The 18998-nt window shown below is 41.2% G+C and overlaps 1 protein-coding gene across 1 annotated transcript; it reads left to right on the forward strand.

The window, feature by feature from the left end:
- Positions 1 to 205: 205 nt before the first annotated feature.
- LOC119743620 lies at positions 206 to 5792 on the forward strand. Its single transcript, XM_038220031.1, has 7 exons — positions 206 to 337; positions 1611 to 1830; positions 2596 to 2686; positions 2913 to 3135; positions 3577 to 3615; positions 3862 to 3996; positions 4342 to 5792. The coding sequence occupies exons 1-7, from the start codon at positions 292 to 294 to the stop codon at positions 4542 to 4544; spliced, it is 957 nt and encodes a 318-aa protein (XP_038075959.1). The 5' UTR covers positions 206 to 291; the 3' UTR covers positions 4545 to 5792.
- Positions 5793 to 18998: the final 13206 nt, after the last annotated feature.

Here is an 18998-nt window from a genome sequence, read left to right on the forward strand (position 1 = left end):
GATTCAAGTTTACATGAAGATAAAATCTCGTGTTAGTGACTCCGGCAGCTATCTCCTGTAAAAAAAAAAATTGTACCTGTAACATTTTTTCAAGTGGCTGATTATAGAGACCACAAGGTCAGTGTATGACCCCTAGGATTATAGTACAGTGGACCTATCTCTATTTTGAACTACGCGATATTATTTACATGCAAGGTGACCATTATATTTTACCGGCGCACTTCCCGTTCACTGTTCAGCAGTACATTATAGTCACGAGTTGCACTTGGATCTGCTACGCAGGCAAACACGATGGACTGCATCATGTTCATGTTCCTCGTCTTCTTAATGTACCCAGGTAAGCATGATTTTTGCCTCGTGTCTATTCACAGCTACATTAGTGTTTGACATGCGGGCAATTTAATACAAAGTCATGCACAATGGCACCGCCATGCAGGCGGAGGTCAATTTGTACATGAATATATGACATCAAGCATGCACATTTAAAGTATGTGGTGCACATCCCTTCTCTGACGTTTCCATTTTTTTCCATTCCAACTATGGTTATGACATCGGGTCATATGATATGTGCCTTATTATATTCGCTATCATGCATAAGTCAATATTGCAGTCATGAGCGCCACTTCCGTGTTTACGAAAAGAAATATAAGAAATAAGCGGGTATAATGTACTTAGTGTTTTTGGAACCAACTATGTCTCAGGAGCTGGGGGACATTGGCTATCACTGTTTAAAGGTAGTAGGCCTATAAATAACATTGAAGTTTATGAAATGGGCCGATGTGGGGATTGGTATAGCATAATATATGTTTTGAGTCCATTGGTGGTGGGAAAAACATAATGCTGTTCGTTTTCAACAGCATGTAAAGTGCAGCTCGCTGTGTCGGACATATTATTATGGAGCCCACAGGTCACAGGCTTGAGTGCCGGCTGTGTCGGAAAATATACACCTAAAAGCGTAATCGAGCTTATGAACGAAGTCAATGGTTGGCTGGCTCACTCTTCATATACGTAGTACTAAAAAGAAAGCCTTTTTCCCAAATCGGTCCCAAGCATCGTTGGGAAATTATGGTTAACCTTAATTCCCGGCTTTCTTGAAAGTGACAGCTTTCCAGGCGCAACTATTTCAAATGCACATGATGTTTGATAGGCCTAATAATAAGATGAAGATTTACGGTAGCACAATGCGATAAATCTCTTTGCTTGATGCTAGTATTTATACATACAATCACTGAGTAGGCCGCATATCATAACATTTTGGCAGTTTCGATTTTAAATGTTTGTAAATAGTATATGCAATACCTATATTAAATACCTGTCTTCGTAAAAGTGAAGGACAGGCAACGGGTCACGCCAGCCTCATTGGTCGCGGCTCGTCATGATGACGATTCTTCCTTGTCTGTCTTGATTGCCTGCTGCAATGCAAGTCAATGTCTTACCTTGCGTCAGAGTTCATCGAGGCCAAATTTAACTCAATCCAAATTGTTGGCCTGGGCCGGTGGGATTCGAACCTAGGTCACAGACATGGAAGCCGGGGAAAGTACCAAGTGCGCCAACCTGCACAACTATCCTCCACACGAGGGGCCTACTATTAAACCACTGTTTCTTCATAGGTGGAGAAGTGCAGTGCACGACCCCTGGTGCAAGTGTTACTACCAATGTTCCAACACAGCAGCCGTCTACTAATGTAGTAACAAGCATGAGTACTACCGTCGGTATTACCTCAGGCTCTACCGCAGCGGCCGGTAATACCTCAGGGAGCACTGCCTCAGGGAGCACTGCCTCACGGAGCACTGATGGTGTTACAGCTACCCAAGGTCCTGTTATTCCCAGGTAAATCTAAGAATATCACCCATAGTCAGACAGGCAGAGCACATGCAGTCACCGCCCATCATAAGGAGTTTGGACTAATCACGTCATCTAAATCAACCGGACCACGGGGCATGGTTTCATTGCTGGCTCTCTATAGACACGTTTTGTATGTAATTCATGACGGAGCTATAGATAACCATTGACACGAAAATAATGTCGCAGCATGGCGGCGACCACCGACAGTGGCGACAAATGCAACCAACGGAAACCGTGATAGACGATCTGCAATTTCTCAACGATGGTTATTTTTATAGACGCATCCGCTATCATTGTGCATTCACTAGAGGTCCCCTTGAATGACGAAATAGCATTGTGCCATGTATTGTACAAAATCAACTGCCCCGTGACGGATGTTATCTGAACAATAGCTGGCACAATGCTTTCGCCATTCAAGGGGGCCTCTGTGATGAGTGTACAGGCCTACAATGGAGCGTGCTCGAATTTCTGTAGGATATTAAAGCAGATCGACTGTTCGCATGAGCGTGACGTGTAACTCCAGAAGGATTAAACTCTTGTTCCCGGTAATATGACGTCCAATACATGTTTTGGAGGGTCGGTACGTGTCACCTTCAATAAAACGTAGTGCTTTTTAAACGTTAATTGTGTGACAACATCTAGGCGTTAAGTCATGTTGCCCGCCCATCCCGACTTCGATTTAAATGGATGGTTGGTCTTTATTTTTGCTGCTGACGACAATGAGATATGAGTTTTAATTTCCGTTCACAGATTCCAAGTGAAGACATCAGCAGGCGATGTGTGTATGTTACTGGTGTTCAATGCTACCATCAAACTCAGTTATCTGACTACGGATTTCGACGTACGTATTCAAATAATATACTGTTTCCTTCCCCTAAGATACGGGAAGGTCCTGGGCCCAGGCCCGGGAAGCCCGTGCCTATAATCCGCTACTGCGATATATAATCCGCTACCGCGCGATTCTTGTACAAACTAACGTATTTATTGACTTTCCTATTTCGAAGATTTGAGTCCTCAGTATCGATTAATGTGAAGTTACTTGATTTTTCTTCTTTTCGATTGTTTAGCGTCGATACAACACACTGCCGGTAACCGACGCTGCGGATTATGAGGGCTCTTGCGAGGGTGATGGTCCGAGGAATTTCACTTTGTGGTATCCATCCAAGGATCGATACTGCGTCTCCTGGACCTTATCCTTCCCTGAAGCAACAGACACGACCTATTTCAATAACAACACGGTGATTTTTCACTATATTGGGTCTTGCTTTGAGCCAGATGCCGGCTTTTATAGTAAGTATATATACCTTTCTGGACAAGGGTAACTTTCGTCGTTATAAAGTTTGAGTAATATTACTTTAGGCAAAGGCCATAAAAAAGTGGTGGTTTTTACTGGAACTAAAATTATAATGGCACCCAAAAAAGAGAGAAATCATAATAAGAAAACTTAGGCCTACTCTGAATATTGTAAGCCAAGTCATAAAAGAGACAATATCCATTTCTCCGTCCCCGACACTGCAAAACCCCAGGTTTTAAATGTAAAGCATGGGTCAGGTTCTGGAAACAAATTGAAATCAGTTTAACATCACACATGCAGTGCGGTAGTTTGATTTCCATATGCGACAATTATTGTCATAATTACTATGTGTTCAATGTTTGTTGCGTTTTATTTTAGGCTTAATTAAATCAGTGTGACATATGTTGCGTTTAATTACGATTTTTGATACCTTTCAGATAAGACACGCACAGCCAACACATGGGACCCCACATACGGTGCGTACTACGGTTTTTGAATCAATTGGTTGCTTCTCCCCCCCCCCCAGCAAAAAAAACCCTAGTTGATAAAATGTGATTCAACATTTGGAAAAACAAAAAGGTTTAGTACTCAGTGAAATGTACATGTGAAATGCTTCTACCTGTGAACAAAAAGCAGGACGTATGAGTGGCCTTTATTTGAAAGTTTACATTTCAAATTTAACATCGTAATAAAGAAGGATATTTTTTTGCTCTACACTGCAGAGGGTACAATCGGCAAAACCTATAAGTGTGATTCATTGAGAGTTCCAGGTGCATCCACATCACAGTTCATCATGGAAAACGTCATGTTCCAACCGTTTGCCGACAAATCGTCTGACAAGGGACATTTTGGCGAGGGTAAGTGGAGTCATTAGTTTTGGTACGTAGAATGTCCAGTTTCAGGGGGAAGGAAGGAGTTTGTTTTTTGTGGTGTTGTGTCCATGGCACCATCCATGATTGTAAAGTAAAAAAAAATCAAGTGACGCCACCCATTCGTAATTCCTGTCAGCAAAATCGTGTGATATTGGCGAGAGGCTTCATGAAAAATACCACCTAGTATCATAAGTGTCCAGTTCTGTCCATTTTTGAACAGCGCTCCCTGGTTTCACAGACGGTTCAGTCCCAGTTCATTGAATCTGAGGTTTTAAAAATCAACCTTTGGTTTATGTTCTTTGTTTATTTTTATTTTATGTTTAATTGAAGTGGAGACCTGTCCCGAGGTGACGGCTCCCCCGCCCACGACGACCAAGAAGCCCTTCCCAACACTGCCAAGTCCTTTCGACACAAACTGGATCATCGGAATAGTGATAGGGTGCTTGGGGGTCATCATCAGCGTCATCGTCCTAGTTGCCGCTATCATGACGAAGCGGAAGAGGTCACGGGTTCCGTATGCGAACATCCAATGAAATCACCACTCACGAAGTTCGTTGTCGCTAAATATGCAACTGACACCTAACACTCCAAGGCACAATGATAATCGGAAAGATTCTACTTATTCATGACTGCATGTGAGACATTACATGATAGTGTTCTCGAATCAGCATTGATAGATTAACACTTTCATTAGGTGAAGCTTTTGCTATACGCCATAGAAGTGGTTGTGTCATACTCCGCCGGGGTCACGCGTTGCTACACAAATACAAGCCCTACAGCGATAGCACGGAGCCCACGTTTTCATCACTTTTTCATCCGTTAGAAAAGAAAAAATAAAATCCGTTCTGAATGATAACTACAGTCAGCTACGAAGCACCGAAGCACAATTTTCTAGTCTTATTTATTCTAAATGTCTGAGAAATCTCAGCTAGAAAATGTTCACCTAAATCTCCCATGCATTATGGTAAAATTGGCGGCCAACGAGACATTGTTTGGGCACATCACTATTGGAGACAATACCTCGTGACGTTACTCTTCTACGACGTACTATTGACATGAACCCCTTGCACAGAATGCCCTTAGTTTCATGACAATGAAAGTGCACATTGACTACTCTTGCGTATCACAGAAGACCAAAGACCAGACCACAGTGAGGGCGCCCTGTGCGAGGGGTCTATAGGCACATGTAAACGTGTAGCGGTGGGATACCATTCTCTGTCGCAAGATCCGACTAGAGTGGGGATATGAACATTTTTAATTGCTTCCAGGCGTCTGGAATGCCCTTAATAGTCGCCAGCGATATATCATGTCTGTTTACTAATAAGACTCAGAAGAAATCGAGTATCGTTTTGCCCTTGTTTACAAAATAACCAATTTATTTGGAGCAAAATGTTTATATATTGATATTTGGAGTCATGTAGGATTCTCCAAGAATATATTAAAGGATTCAGTAAATTCCCTTGAAATGGGATCATCATAGGATCAATTAGGGAACGTTCCTGTACTGACGGAAAATAACAGACGATTTCGAAGAGGCCACTGTTATTTTGTGGGATAATCACTGAAATTCGATTTTCAGCCAATCCATTCACAGTTTCGAGAAAAAAAATATCGAAATTTGTAAACATTGATTAATCTGAATGGCCCCTAAAATCTGTGAACATCCAAAAAACAATATCAATTTGCAGATTGTGTGTAAAATTAATTATAACAACAGAACTGAATTGTATTGTTCATATACCTTGGCTCAACAGAGATTGCATTTGGTGATTATCAAAAGAGGCTCTATATTTTGTGTCTTTTGTTTGTTTTCTCCATAATATAGCTGAACTTACACCGGTGTCTATCCTTCAAACCGTGGTATGATTCTTAAGTCGACAACAATTAAGATTATTGTACAGTCAACATCGAGACTATTTCATACGGTACACTGGTGACAGCGAGTGTGCTACCGAACAAGCCGTTGAAGCGACTTCTATACCTCATCTGTTACTGACTTTTACGGTTCCAAGTTATTCTGCTGTTCCTGCTGTTCACTACGTCTGTAACAGTAGGCCTATTCTTATGCGGTTGGGTGCAACGTGTGTTTTCTTTTCGTCTTGACTGTTTTCTAAAGAAGTTGAGCACGGCTGAACGATAAAAGTGTTCATTTTCCTCCCCCCTTCCCTGCCTGCCGGTTGCATTCATGTTATTTCAGTTATTGAAGATGTTACTATATTGGATATATATGAGTACAATTGGAGGTGTTTCACTAGAGGTATTACCGTAAAAGATAAACATTTCTTGTAACATATAACAAAGTGAAAGAAGTATTTTCGGATAGAAAACCTTTCATCGCTAGTTTTAGTACAAGTACATGTAATCGCAATGCCGAATCCACACTTTACTAAAGATTTGTTGTTCCAAATCCATCAGACTTTTTGTCCGATATAAAAGATGCATATTTAGATGCATTACTTTATTAGAAAACTGAGCTGGAACGTCTTTACCCGGTACATGAAAGTGGTACTATAGTATACATGTGTATTGCGCCACAGATTATATGCATTGAAATTGGAATCTCTTTTAACTACAACCAAACATAATGAACAGCAGTATTCAATGGAGATAATTATGAATGAGTCTATTAAGTCACGTCAACGAAGAAAAAAGTAGTTTGAATAATGATTTTATTCCGGCCAAAACTCTGATTAAATGAATTATTTGTACACCGTACCACAAACCATCTCAAACGCTTTAGATAACAAACCCACTTAAAACAAAAAAAGGAGTAAACCTGAACCCAAGCCTGTAAACAGTCCAAATAGAATCATGGGCCATAAAACCTATTTTGCAATTATGAGCAAAAGCTAAGTACATTGGCGTTACAATAAACACCATAATTTATTTACGATAACTAAAACATATTTGTGGTTGTAAAGCATTATCTTTTTGTACACATGATTCCCAGTGATGATTTGGTGAAAATTTAAGGTGGAAAATGTATGGATTACAATGCACTTTTACAAATTTAATTGATGAAATGTTTTCCGGTAAACGTTGCCAAAATGTAATCTAAACAATTACACTGACACCACACTATAATTTATTATTACATATTTGAAAAGCAGACATGAAATATGAGCAATGTTCATTTTATTCACAAGAACTATGCTGGTTGGCCATGGCTGTCGGATGGTTTAATCCATGCAATGCATTCCGCAGAAAGTCATGCACCTGTCGATGTGTTTTTTTATTGTTTCCTGTTTGTTCCGAGGAAACCGCCTCAGTCTCTCCCTTATAGGTATTGCTTCGTGACCTGGTGGTATCCCTATTACGCGTGCATTTGTATATTTCCATTATATCACGAAAAATAATAATTTGAAAGATAAAAAGTTATAGAGAATGCGTTACAAACATACTTCTAAAATATAGCTCGCAGGTTGAAAAATATACTCAAAGTTTAAAAAATTGGCCCAATTGTTATTTTCAAGCGACTTCTACTCAAGTACCCATTTCATGGTAATTCTTACAAAAGTTTTCTTAAGAAATCAGGAATCCGAAATCATTTAAGGATTCCATAGTTATCACACTATGTGTATAATTTACAGACATTATAAACTAGTGAATCCTTTACAATTCCTTCACATTAAAGAACATCATCTCAAAGTCCAAACCTTTCATAACAAATTTGCAGAGATTTCATGTGCGAACAAATTTTATTCAAAACATTTGCTTTTAAACCAATGATGGTTGGTGTCCCGATTAGCCTTTTATGTTCTCCCCAGGTCCAAGATTTTAATTGAAAGAAGATGAAGAATTTGGAAGAGGGCCCAGGAAAACATTACCCTGTATAAAACCCGTAAAGTCAGCTGAGGTAAGGATTAGGCCCTATAACCAAAAAAAGTGTATTACAGGAGTATAATTTAATCTTTACGTGCTGTTAAATATATAATTAAACAAAACCAACCCCAACCTGAAACAAATAATAATTGAAATAATGCCATTTGTAATTTGATATTTGATGACGTCATCATTACATCATCTTTAACAAAGAAATCAACAAAGAAGAATGTGTACCAAACACAAAGGGTGATCGGAAACTGCGCGATCATCAAACCTGTGTTGCAGTATCTTGGTTCATTGCTTTGGGCCTTTGGGTTGTGTACAAACACCTCGGGAAGGCAACCCCTCTGCCACCCCCCCCCCCCTAAAAATACTTAATGTGCTATGGAAAACGTATTCCCACAATCATAAAGAAATTCATATATAATGTCGCCTTTCCTGATATTTTCCAGGAATATGTTTTCAGATTTAAACAAAATTCAAATGATCATTTGTCTTCAACATTTTTATAAGTATGCCTATTGGAACGGAATGACGTGATCTGCCTTAGGCCAATCTGTTATTGTTAATAATGAATCACTACTGTACAAAATGATGTAAGGTTAAAATATATTTAAGGAACGTTTTGTTTCAAAAAGTGGTTAAGTTAAGTATAATGGTAATGTAGCAAATACATTTTCAACTCGGCATATCAGCAACTTAGATCTGTTCGAGTTCAGTTGGATCCACACTGATAGGGTGCCGAAGGTTAAAATCACCTTTGAAAGAAAGCAGAAGGGAAAATCACCTATATGAATAAAAACAAGATGTGCTTTGGCATTTCCACAGCAAAATTTGAAAACTCCATTCAAACGTTTTATAGTTTTCTTCAGCATCGTTCACCTGAGATTAGGCTGAAGAAAATTATTTTAAATTTTGAAGCACACGCTAGACTGGCACCATTCTATCCTTTTAAATATGGCTATTAAGTAGTCTGATGGTCTATTTGTATAGAATGTATGAAACCAAGACTTGCTAAAAAATTATTCAGTTGACACACTTTACCAATGTTCAATACTTGCATTCGATTGATTATTTCATGTAACAGTATATTTCTGGTATATTACCATTTGCTGTCTAAAGTTTTAGACGTGACAAATTGTAGTACTGTCAAAATGGCTGCCTGCAGCAAAAATGAACACCAAAATTGCAAATGAGCACACCAAAAACACTTGAACACGGGCTAGCACAACACTTACCATAACTACGTGACCAAAAAGACTGTAGCGGGCTTACTTGTAAACTGTGAATGAAAAAAATATATATGAATGTCATTTATAGCTCCCTTATTTCAGTATCCACATGTATACAGTGTCGAAACTAGAGAAATGCGCATGTGACACCACATAAGTATTTAAGGCAAGAGAAAAACAGGGCGGATGGACGGGGGACGAGAGCCGAGAGCGTACGGTGGTCTGTGTCCCTATACGCTTGCTGTTTTCTACAGACGTTATGAAGCTCTTGTTTTATGCCAAACATGTACAGTCCAGTATCGAAAGACCAATTCTAGAAACAGAATCTGTATTCGCTTCGTTCTATCAAGCAGTGAATCCTGCATGCACGCGAGTGACGCGACCACTTGCCGTGTAGAAGCACCAACAAATGACGCCCCCATAACATTTCGTTTTTATTCCTTGAAGGGATCACCAAGGTCTCATCTTTACTCCGTAGTCGTTAAAAGGAAATCCGTGAGTTAAACATGACTGGGTGTTTTGGGGTGCCATTTTATGCACATGACGAAAGTCAAAATGGTTTATCGTCCATAACGTTGTCCGTTACTAGGAACTGAAAGGGATAAGCGCTGGCGCGGCGGATCACAGTGTGTATCAAATCGAGGACGTCCTTGATAAGAAAACGTGTAAAAAACCAATGTGAGCCGTTGAAAAGGAGTTGTGAACAAAAAAATCGATGAGAAAAACATTCCTCGATTTACATGTGTGTGTATACGTTCACACACGCACCCATGTTTACGTTACGTACCTATTGTGGACATTCTTTTGTTTTCTTTTGTTTTCGTGTCATTTTACTCACACTGTGAAAACTCTTTCAACCCAATATTTGTTCTAAAATGCCTCTAAACCTGTTTTTCAGAGAAAGGGAAACAACGTCGCTGCTACCTGGTTTATGTGAACATCTTTTGTTCGGAAGTCCACACAGTGAATACGTACTGTAAGGCCAAAAAAAACAAATAAGTCGGTCTCTGGTCAGCGCGCGCGTCGATTTTAATCATGCGCGTCGATCTTTTTTTTTCCAAAAATGTTCCGCGGAAGATCCAACAGCGCCCTCTATTTCTGCACCTCCTCAATTTTTTTTTACTGAAGAGCACCAAGGAATGGGAAATTGCACCAAGGCAAATGATCGAAAGCACCAAGGCAAATTTTGGAGGACACCAATGTACATGAGGACACCAAAAAAAGCAATATAGTACCCACCTTGTCTGTACAATCCAAGCTTGAAGAAAAAAAGAGAAAAAAGCAAAAAAAAAAAAAAAAGCCGCGTGGCCGCGTCAAGTCCGGAACATTGGTCCGACCAGAGACCGAATATTTTCGGACGAACGTCGCTATGGGGGGGGGGGGGGGGGGGGGGGGGGGGGAGGTGTCAACCCCCCCCCCCCCTCATTGGTCAGTTTTGTCGGTAAAATCATGGGTGCTTTTGGCAAAATAGAAAATGATGAACGGAGAGGGAACGGGAAAGGAAGAGGGAAGAAGAAAACATGGATAATGTACTAACACCGCTGCTCAAAACCCAGCAAAGCTAAAACCCAGTACTGCAACTTACGGCAAAAAAAAATTTACATTGTCGAAACGAGCTGTCGCGCGAGGTCGCTTCAAACGGGATGAGTAACAAAAAAAGCGGAACCCAAACCCCCAAAATTGTATTTCTTGTTTAAAAAAATATGTAGCACCAAACAAATTTCATAAGCTACTTTTTGATGAAAAATTACTGAAATTGGTCAATCCGTTCAAAGAATATCACCATTTAAACACAATGGCCCTAAAACCTCTCTCGTCCAAAAAAATGCGATTTCAAGAATCTTCGTTACAATTGTCTTTAAACATCACCAGCGATAAAATCTCAGTTTAAACGTTTAAATATTCAACAAAGTCTTTTTGAAGGCCCGTCTTTAAAAAAAAGGAGATTTTATAAATTATATTGTTTGCCTAACCGGGGTTGTTAAAGGGAATGTATACATCATTGGCTTTCGCTGTAATTTTCAGAAATGAAAAATTTGAGGGGTTAATATAATAGATCAAATATTGTTACACTGACATGTTTTGAAGTTTTGTGTTCGAAAATGCTTCAAGTAGTCTGGTCCCCTGACTCCACTAAAGATGAAATGGATCAATTTATAGATGCCGGAAAATTGTAAAGTAAGGGAACCAGTCCAGCTGGCCTGCACCCTTTCATGAACATGTAACCAATAGCAAACACAATTTGGACTGAAACAAATGGGTAATTTGGAGCAGTAGTTGGAAAATAGTTAGGTTTTTCCTACGGTGGTCGGCCGACCACCGTTGAAAATGTGTACAAAATACAATTTTCTTGAAAATGACTTCACAACAGGTGCCATAATTTTACAGGATGCTTTAGACTGTCATTTACCAACATCCCAGTAAGGTATTTCGTAAAAACTTGGAAGTTTTATTTTTCGATGTTTTCAAATGTTGTATTTTCCCTTTAATAAAGATATTGTGCACTACACGTGGTGACAGTTGTTGAAACAAGTATCATGTGTCATTTTCTTTGTTGTTCCAAACAGTCAAAACACACAATAAATTTCTTTTTTGGACGAGAAAGGTTTTAGGGTCGTTGCGTTTAAATGGTGATATTCTTTGAACAGATTGAGCAATTTCAGTATTTTTTTCATCTAAAAGTAGCTTAAGTCATTATTATTTTTGGTGCTACTTATTTTTTTTTATATATGAAATATATTTTTGGGGGTTTGGGTTCCGCTTTTTTTGACTCGCCCTGTATACGGCGGTTGACAGCTACAGCTGTGCAAAACACAAGCACGTGCTCGATCGCTCGCAGACAGTTACAAATTGAGCTGATTCTTATAACTCAAAATCTATTCAAAATCATGGATCAAGCTATTAAAAGAGGGCAAATCTGGAAAGAGCGTCAAGCTACAATTTTGATGTATTTTTTGTGATGTAATGATATAAACTTTGATAAACTACCCCATCTCCCTAAACAGGAGCACATTTCATTCAGAAAGTCAGGGGAAATGGCCAGGAAATGCCTCAGATTGCACCACAGAGCATCTAGAATCCAAACATTTTGGCCCTAAAGCGGTCCCCGGACCCCACGCCTTCTGGGCTTCGCGCTCGGCGCTCGCATATAAAAAGTCCCACTTTAGGATAAGACCCCCGATAAGAGAACGGGCCTGAACAAGGCGCACACGTACTGAGTGTACACACGCAGTTTTGCGACGATCCTAGCAAAATGTCCAAAACTTTTTAATGTGAAGTTGAACTTATGAATTTATCCCACTGAAAAGTTAAATACATTCAAAGTAATCAACATAATTACCCATTCATATATTTGTGGAGGAAATTAGAAATGGAGTTACCGGGATCATTTCGGGCGGAAATTATCAATTAAACTCATTTTGCGTGACGGTCCGTCGGCAAATTTCATGATGGCAGCCCCATTCGAAATGGTCTAACGACGCCCGTACGTACACAGCTGGCCAGTGACAGTACATGGTTTGTTCGCCCGCGATGCGTGCACGCTTCTCTCCACGAAGAGAATGAGATACTTCCGAAAGTTGGTGGCGCTATTAACCCACTCAGGAGAAAACTGTAAATGTACAGAGGGTTCTCACTGACAACATTACCCGGCCTACATGTCTACATCTGGGGTACCGGGAAGTCAATGCCCTCATTAAGAAAACATCATGTAGTGTCGCGCGCAATATTAGGCAAGCCTTCAAATCGATATGATAGATGGCAAAAAACTGAGGAAAACGTGGAGCTAACAGCCAGTGCATAACAAGTAGTAACTATTATGATAAAGAACTTGCAGTTACTTTACATAATTATAGAATGAGTCCCACTCTCTAGTCTATAGCAAACACTGGCTTGCCTACTTCATGGTGGCCGATCATGGGAAACGTACTGGACTGTCATACGGTACTGTTAAACACGTCATACGTTCGGAACAAATCAACGTAGAACAGTTTGGGTCCTAATCGGTGTTGCTCATTAACAAAAGAAAAAAAAAAAACAGAGATACAAAGAAATTGTACTCACAGTATATATATACCAATGACAGAATCACTGCCACCACGCGAACTAAATTTAAAATATATATATATATATATACATTATATAAAAAATAAAATTATAAAAGTAGAGGACTTTATAAACAGGATAAAATTGAAATTTTGGGCTTATGCCCAAAATTTAAACGTTATGCTTTTAAAAAGTAGTTACAATACATTTTACAGATGATGCTTTTGGAACTATAAATACAAGGGTTAGACCTATTAGGATAAACAAAGTGCAAAGTCATTCAATCTTTCAATCATAGTTCAATCAATCGTTCAATCATTCAATCAATCCATCTTTCAATCATTCAATCTTTTAATCTGATTTGTTTTTATTTCATAAAAGGCAACATTTACCCAAGACGCCAAGGAAGTAAGGCCAGGACATTTCATGTTTCTTGTTGTTAGCAATCACCATCTGTGATCAAAACAAAGGAAAAGTACACTATTAAAATGCATGGTAGTGTAGCGGGTGCACCACGAGTCCCCCTCGTCGCCCATGGTGTTCGGTGCGCATCTTTACAGCTATTTCACAGTAATTTTCGACCTCTGATATTAAACTCAAGTCCATGAGCGTAGCAAGGTCATTTTAATTGGGGAGGGGGATGTTTTAAAAATAACAGCGTTGCTGTTGAAACCCCTCAGCCAGAGTCAAGTTATCATCCGGAAACCATTAACCTTTAACTCAACATGGTGACCTTGACCTTTGGCCTTTGACCCCAGAACCAGTCCCAACATGCCTGTACCAATGGGAAACCCCCTACCGAAGTTAGACACCAAAATTTCATTTCTAACTCAAGTTATCATTCGGAAACCATTTACATTTAACTCACCATGGTGACCTTAACCTTTGACCTTTTGACCCGAAAACCAATCCCAACTTGCCTGTACCCAAGGGCAACCCCCTACCAAAGTCAGACACCAAAGTCTCTATTTCTAACTCAAGTTATCATCCGAAAACCATTTACCTTTAACTCACCACGGTGACCTTGACCTTTGACCTTTGACACCAAAACCAATCCCAACTTGCCTACTCCCAAGGGCAACCCCCTACCAAAGTTAGACACCAAAATCTCATTTCTAACTCAAGTTATCATCCGGAAACCATTTACCTTTAACTAACCACGGTGACCTTGACCTTGGACCTTTTGACCTCAAAACCAATCCCAACTTGCCTACTCCCAAGGGCAACCCCCTACCGAAGTAACAACCCCAAACAACATTTCTAACTCAAGTTATCATCCGGAAACTAAGCTGGCCGGACGGACGTCCGGACGGCCGGCCGGACGGACGCCCTAGGCGATGACAATACCCCTCGAGCCTCTCGGCTGAGGGGTAAAAAGGGCACTTGCACATCCGTGCTGAAATGAATATACACGTTTTTTTTCTCCGGCCACTTGGCCTCCGTAAAATCAAGGGGGGGGGGGGCTGGTACCATTTGTTGATGGGGGCGCTGTTCAAAACCAACAATTATGAACACTTACGGACACTATATGGTGCTTTTAAATTCAGGGCAATACATGCGCGAAATTGCGAAATTCAAGAAAATGCACCCGTAATGGCCGGTGGGCCACTTAGGACACTTGTTATAGGAAAACAATGGCACTTGTTAACAAAAGAAGGGCACTCTTCACAAACTGGGGAGGGGGCGGGGTTAGCGCTGGTGAAAACAGGGCATTTGAATGCAAAAGGGCAGTCTTTACAAAATATGGGTGTGGGGTTACATCCCCCCCCCCCTTCCGCTGGCTACGCCTGTGATGTTACCTGTGATTGTTTGGGAAATTTCGATATGTTAACTAAATTGTAATGACTAATGAAGTTTCATTGTGTAGCACGTCATTCGACTTTATAATGTGGCGCGGCCTAATAAATTTTGTTAGTTTTCCTCACTGCACGATCGATGTTCTTCATCTTTGTTAACTGGTACAGGCAGTACACGTTTTCAGAAGGAACTAGGTCACCAAGGTTGCTTAGTCATGTGGTCAAAGTTGATTAAAACATTTCCAATTCGGGCGATTTACAATCAGTGCGCCACCAAGAGTTTGCCACGGAGAGTTCCTTTTTTCCAGTGCATTGTGGGAAATGTTCGTTGCTAGTTTTTTCCGGCCACAGTAGGCCTATAGTTTCGTGAGCGTATGATATTCGAGTATGCCCCTTCCTTTTCTTTTTATCGATATGGGTGTTTTTGTAAGGCGGAAGCTAGAACGCTATGCCCCAATCTATTACAAATTAGCTCAAGTTGTCTACTGACACTCGTTCAAATGGGTCGTAGGCCTATGTTTTGACGACCGTAAACTTGAAAAATTGACTCTCCATAGCAACTCTTGGTGGTGCACTGCATGGTGAATCGCCCGAATTAGCAATTACAAATTTACAGCGTTTATGTGTTTGTTTTCAACTTACCGGTAAAGTATCGCGAAAGACACACTTCGACCATGGCCTGCCTTTCCTTTAGGCCTACTCGCTTTAGCTCTGATGACTTATTTTAATATCCATAATTACCGCTTTCATCTTAAGGGTTTGCGCACCCGCTCCAGGCCCACGAGATAATAAACAAATTTACTCTCAACAACGATCATAAAATATTGATATATTATGGTCATTTTGATATAGCTTACATGTTCATTTCGTTTTAAGGTGCAAATCAGGCTTTCCTTGGAATTTGTATAATGTGAAGCCTTTAATATCTGCTTGATGTTAATTTAAGCAAAAACATCAATGCAAAAACATCGATTACAGTTGTTCTTCACCTGTTTGTGTTATATTTCGATGCCATATGCCAGATATTTAAGATATATAAAGACATCGGCATAGTAACGCATGTCCGCCTGAAGTTTATTGATGGTACAAATATAATTGGAGCAGCCACATTAATGGCTGTATTCTTAAAACAGTGGCATTGTCCTTACCTTTATCAGTCCTCGTACAATAATATCCCCGACCAGGCTTTTCTCGTTGAGTATCCTCTCTGCCTCACTATACTCTGCGTTCTCTGTGAGCTCGCCCACCATGTTTTGCAGATCATTCAGTTGATCCACAATTGACCTGTACATTTTCATGTTCCAATCATGGTCTCTGCTGTACAGGAGAGACAAAACAAGCACATTTGATTTTTTTTATTTCCTGAATATGGTAAATCAGCTGAATATTTAATTTTGATCACAATTATTATCAATGACGGATCTACTAGTGTGGTTTTACAATTAGGTGGCTTACCACCACCACCACCACCCCCATGCAACAAATACCTGATTAAAACCCCCGTTCCATTGACAGGAGCCAAACCTGGATCTGCGGCTAGCTGATTGATATTGGTAAGTATATCAAGGGTCTACTAAAACAACATTTACGTAAAACGTATTGTAGCGGTCCGCCGACCTTTCGTCCCTGCCTCCAGCCGGGAGATGCCGCCGGACGGACGCTGACAGGATTAGGCTTTCCAGACGAGCGGTTACCAGGAAACCCGGGACGTTACTTCGTTTGGAGGACGTATACCCCAAGGCATTGCAGTGGACAAGAGACACTCGCACTCAATCACTCTCACCTTATTAGGCTCACTAACTCACAGGAGACAATGATTAAGTCACAGTCCTCTTAATATAACTGAACAATGGTGTTTTATTGTTTGCGCCTTAACAGGCGACTCCTATACAGGCGTCTATCGCTAACTCTAACGTGGACACAATGTTGGCTGCTTGTTCTAACTCTTCCTGGCCAGTTAACTCACCAACTAGTGATGTAATGGCAGCCCGTCCGGTGGGTCCCTCTTCTGGATTAACTCCCTAGCGGATAACCAATCGCAGCGCTGTCAGACCTGCATGCAACTGACTGACGACTCACTCAAGAACTAACTCGTGTCATGCGCTTCTGCTCGCGACCCCACTTGTGACTGACTGAGTGAGTAAGTGTCACGCGCGCGGCTGACGCACCCTTTTACACCGATGCGGGCACCAGTACCCTAGACTGGCACTATGTCCAATGTTTCGTTACACAGCCTCGCCTTAAGCTTGGTCAGTCCCTTTGACCAATAACTTATACAAAAATGAATAAAAGAAACATTGGTCCACCTAAAGTATCTTAAATCTTGACATCAGGTTATCTTTACTGGACTCCCTTGTCCTAGATAGGTTCTTGGCTATACAGCATAACTTCAATAAACATTAAACTTCAATTTGTTCGACTTTGACAAACACTTCTTAAACTTGTGGTCTCAATAAAGTTAACATGTAAACACTAAGTTTAATCAACTCTTAAGCTTAATTGGTAAACTGAATTAAACAACTTGCAAACTTCAAGGTGTAAGGCTTTAAGGTGACTAAACTTCTGGTTTCTGACTAACTTGTGAACTTAAAAGGCGTAAGGCGTCTAAAATGAAACTCCTGGATTCTGTTAACTTGTGGACTTAAAACCCAGCTTTAAAATTAACATCAAAAACGCGCTCGGTTTCCTCTCGGGTAACCAAAAGTCCTCCATGGTACAGACTACGCGTCTTCCTCTCGGTTATCTTCGTAACGTTGCCAATCAGAGAGCCTTCAAATTTGCACTTCTACCAAGGCTCTTCCGAGAATTTCCATGTTGCTGCCGTCAGCGTTACGAACTCCTGTACCTCCACTCTCCAGCTTAGGTCGTTTCTCAATGGGAATCTTGTAGTAAAACTCTGACGATAGGACGGTGTCCGTCGCACCTGTGTCCACCAAGAGGTTTGCCTTGACTCCCCTTATAAACGCCTGTACAAATAGTCCAGCACTTGCCCTATGGTAAACGGTAGGCTTCACATCTCTCCCATCTCTGGTTGTCTCCGTTCTGGTGTTTCGGCCCGTCTATTTCTCCAGCTGTCCCTCGGGCCTTGGAGCCAGCTGGCTATCGTTTCCCGACGCCTGTCTGTCGATGTCATGTCCGACGCGCTTCCTGCACTCCCGTGCAAAATGCCCTCGGTTATTGCACTTGAAGCACACGTCTTGGGGAGCTGCCTTGCCCCTGGCAGCACTCCTCGGCCCTCTAGGCACTCCTGGGTTTTGCTTTGACTTCATGTCATTTAGCATTTCTGTCATCCTTTGGAGCAACTCCTTAACTTCTTGGTCACTTGCACTCTGAATAAATGACTCCTTTGCTTGACTACTACTCTCCTGAACTTCACTCTTGACGCCTTAAGCTCTCTGTGCTTAAGGCGTCGCGAATGGCTTCATCGTGTGACGACGGTCTTGCCCTGAACACTCCTTCGCGGATGGCTTGCTCCCGAATTGCGTCTGCAAAATGAACCCTAGCTAGGCGATCTCGCCCGTCGTCTGTCAATTCTGGACAGGCGAGTGCCGACAGATCACGTATGGATTGTCCCAACTCTTGCAACGTCTCCTTATCTCCTTGGCGCCTGTGGCGAAGTTCCACTAGGTGATTTTCCGCCAGTTGTCCGGGGCCAAATCGCTTTTCGAGGAGACCCATCAGCTCAGTATAGATAACATCTTTGCCGCTGGAAGCGAGGTTCCCAAGCACTTTCACTGCCTCATTTTGGAGACTCGCTGCAAGGAAAATTTTCGCTTGACTATCGGTCCAAGCATTTGCCAGTTTACACGCCTGGAAGTGTTGCCCATACTCCCTCCAAGGGGTCTTCCCGTTGAATCTGTCTGGTAGGATGTTCGGCCGCTTAGTGGTACTAGTGCTCGACTCGCAGCTGCTTCTCTCCTTTGTTGTGGTTTTCTCCCTGCAAGCCCAATGGATCCAGCCCGCCTCCTTCGAACTTGGTGCTATGATTCACTCGCAGAGAGACATCTTCTATTGCACTCGAGGGCGAAACTTCACTGTCACATCTGGAAGGTGTCCATCCAACAAGGTTGCTGGGTTCAGCCGTAGGCAT

This window comes from Patiria miniata, unplaced genomic scaffold (genome assembly GCF_015706575.1).
Source record: "Patiria miniata isolate m_02_andy unplaced genomic scaffold, ASM1570657v1 HiC_scaffold_6, whole genome shotgun sequence".
Taxonomy (NCBI): Eukaryota; Metazoa; Echinodermata; class Asteroidea; order Valvatida; family Asterinidae; genus Patiria; species Patiria miniata.

Coding starts and splice junctions, on each gene's coding strand:
- LOC119743620 (XM_038220031.1), top strand. CDS start 292: ATGGACTGCATCATGTTCATGTTCCTCGTCTTCTTAATGTACCCAG. Junction 3,616..3,861: donor CACATGGGACCCCACATACG/GTGCGTACTACG, acceptor TCTACACTGCAG/AGGGTACAATCGGCAAAACC. Junction 3,997..4,341: donor CAAGGGACATTTTGGCGAGG/GTAAGTGGAGTC, acceptor GTTTAATTGAAG/TGGAGACCTGTCCCGAGGTG.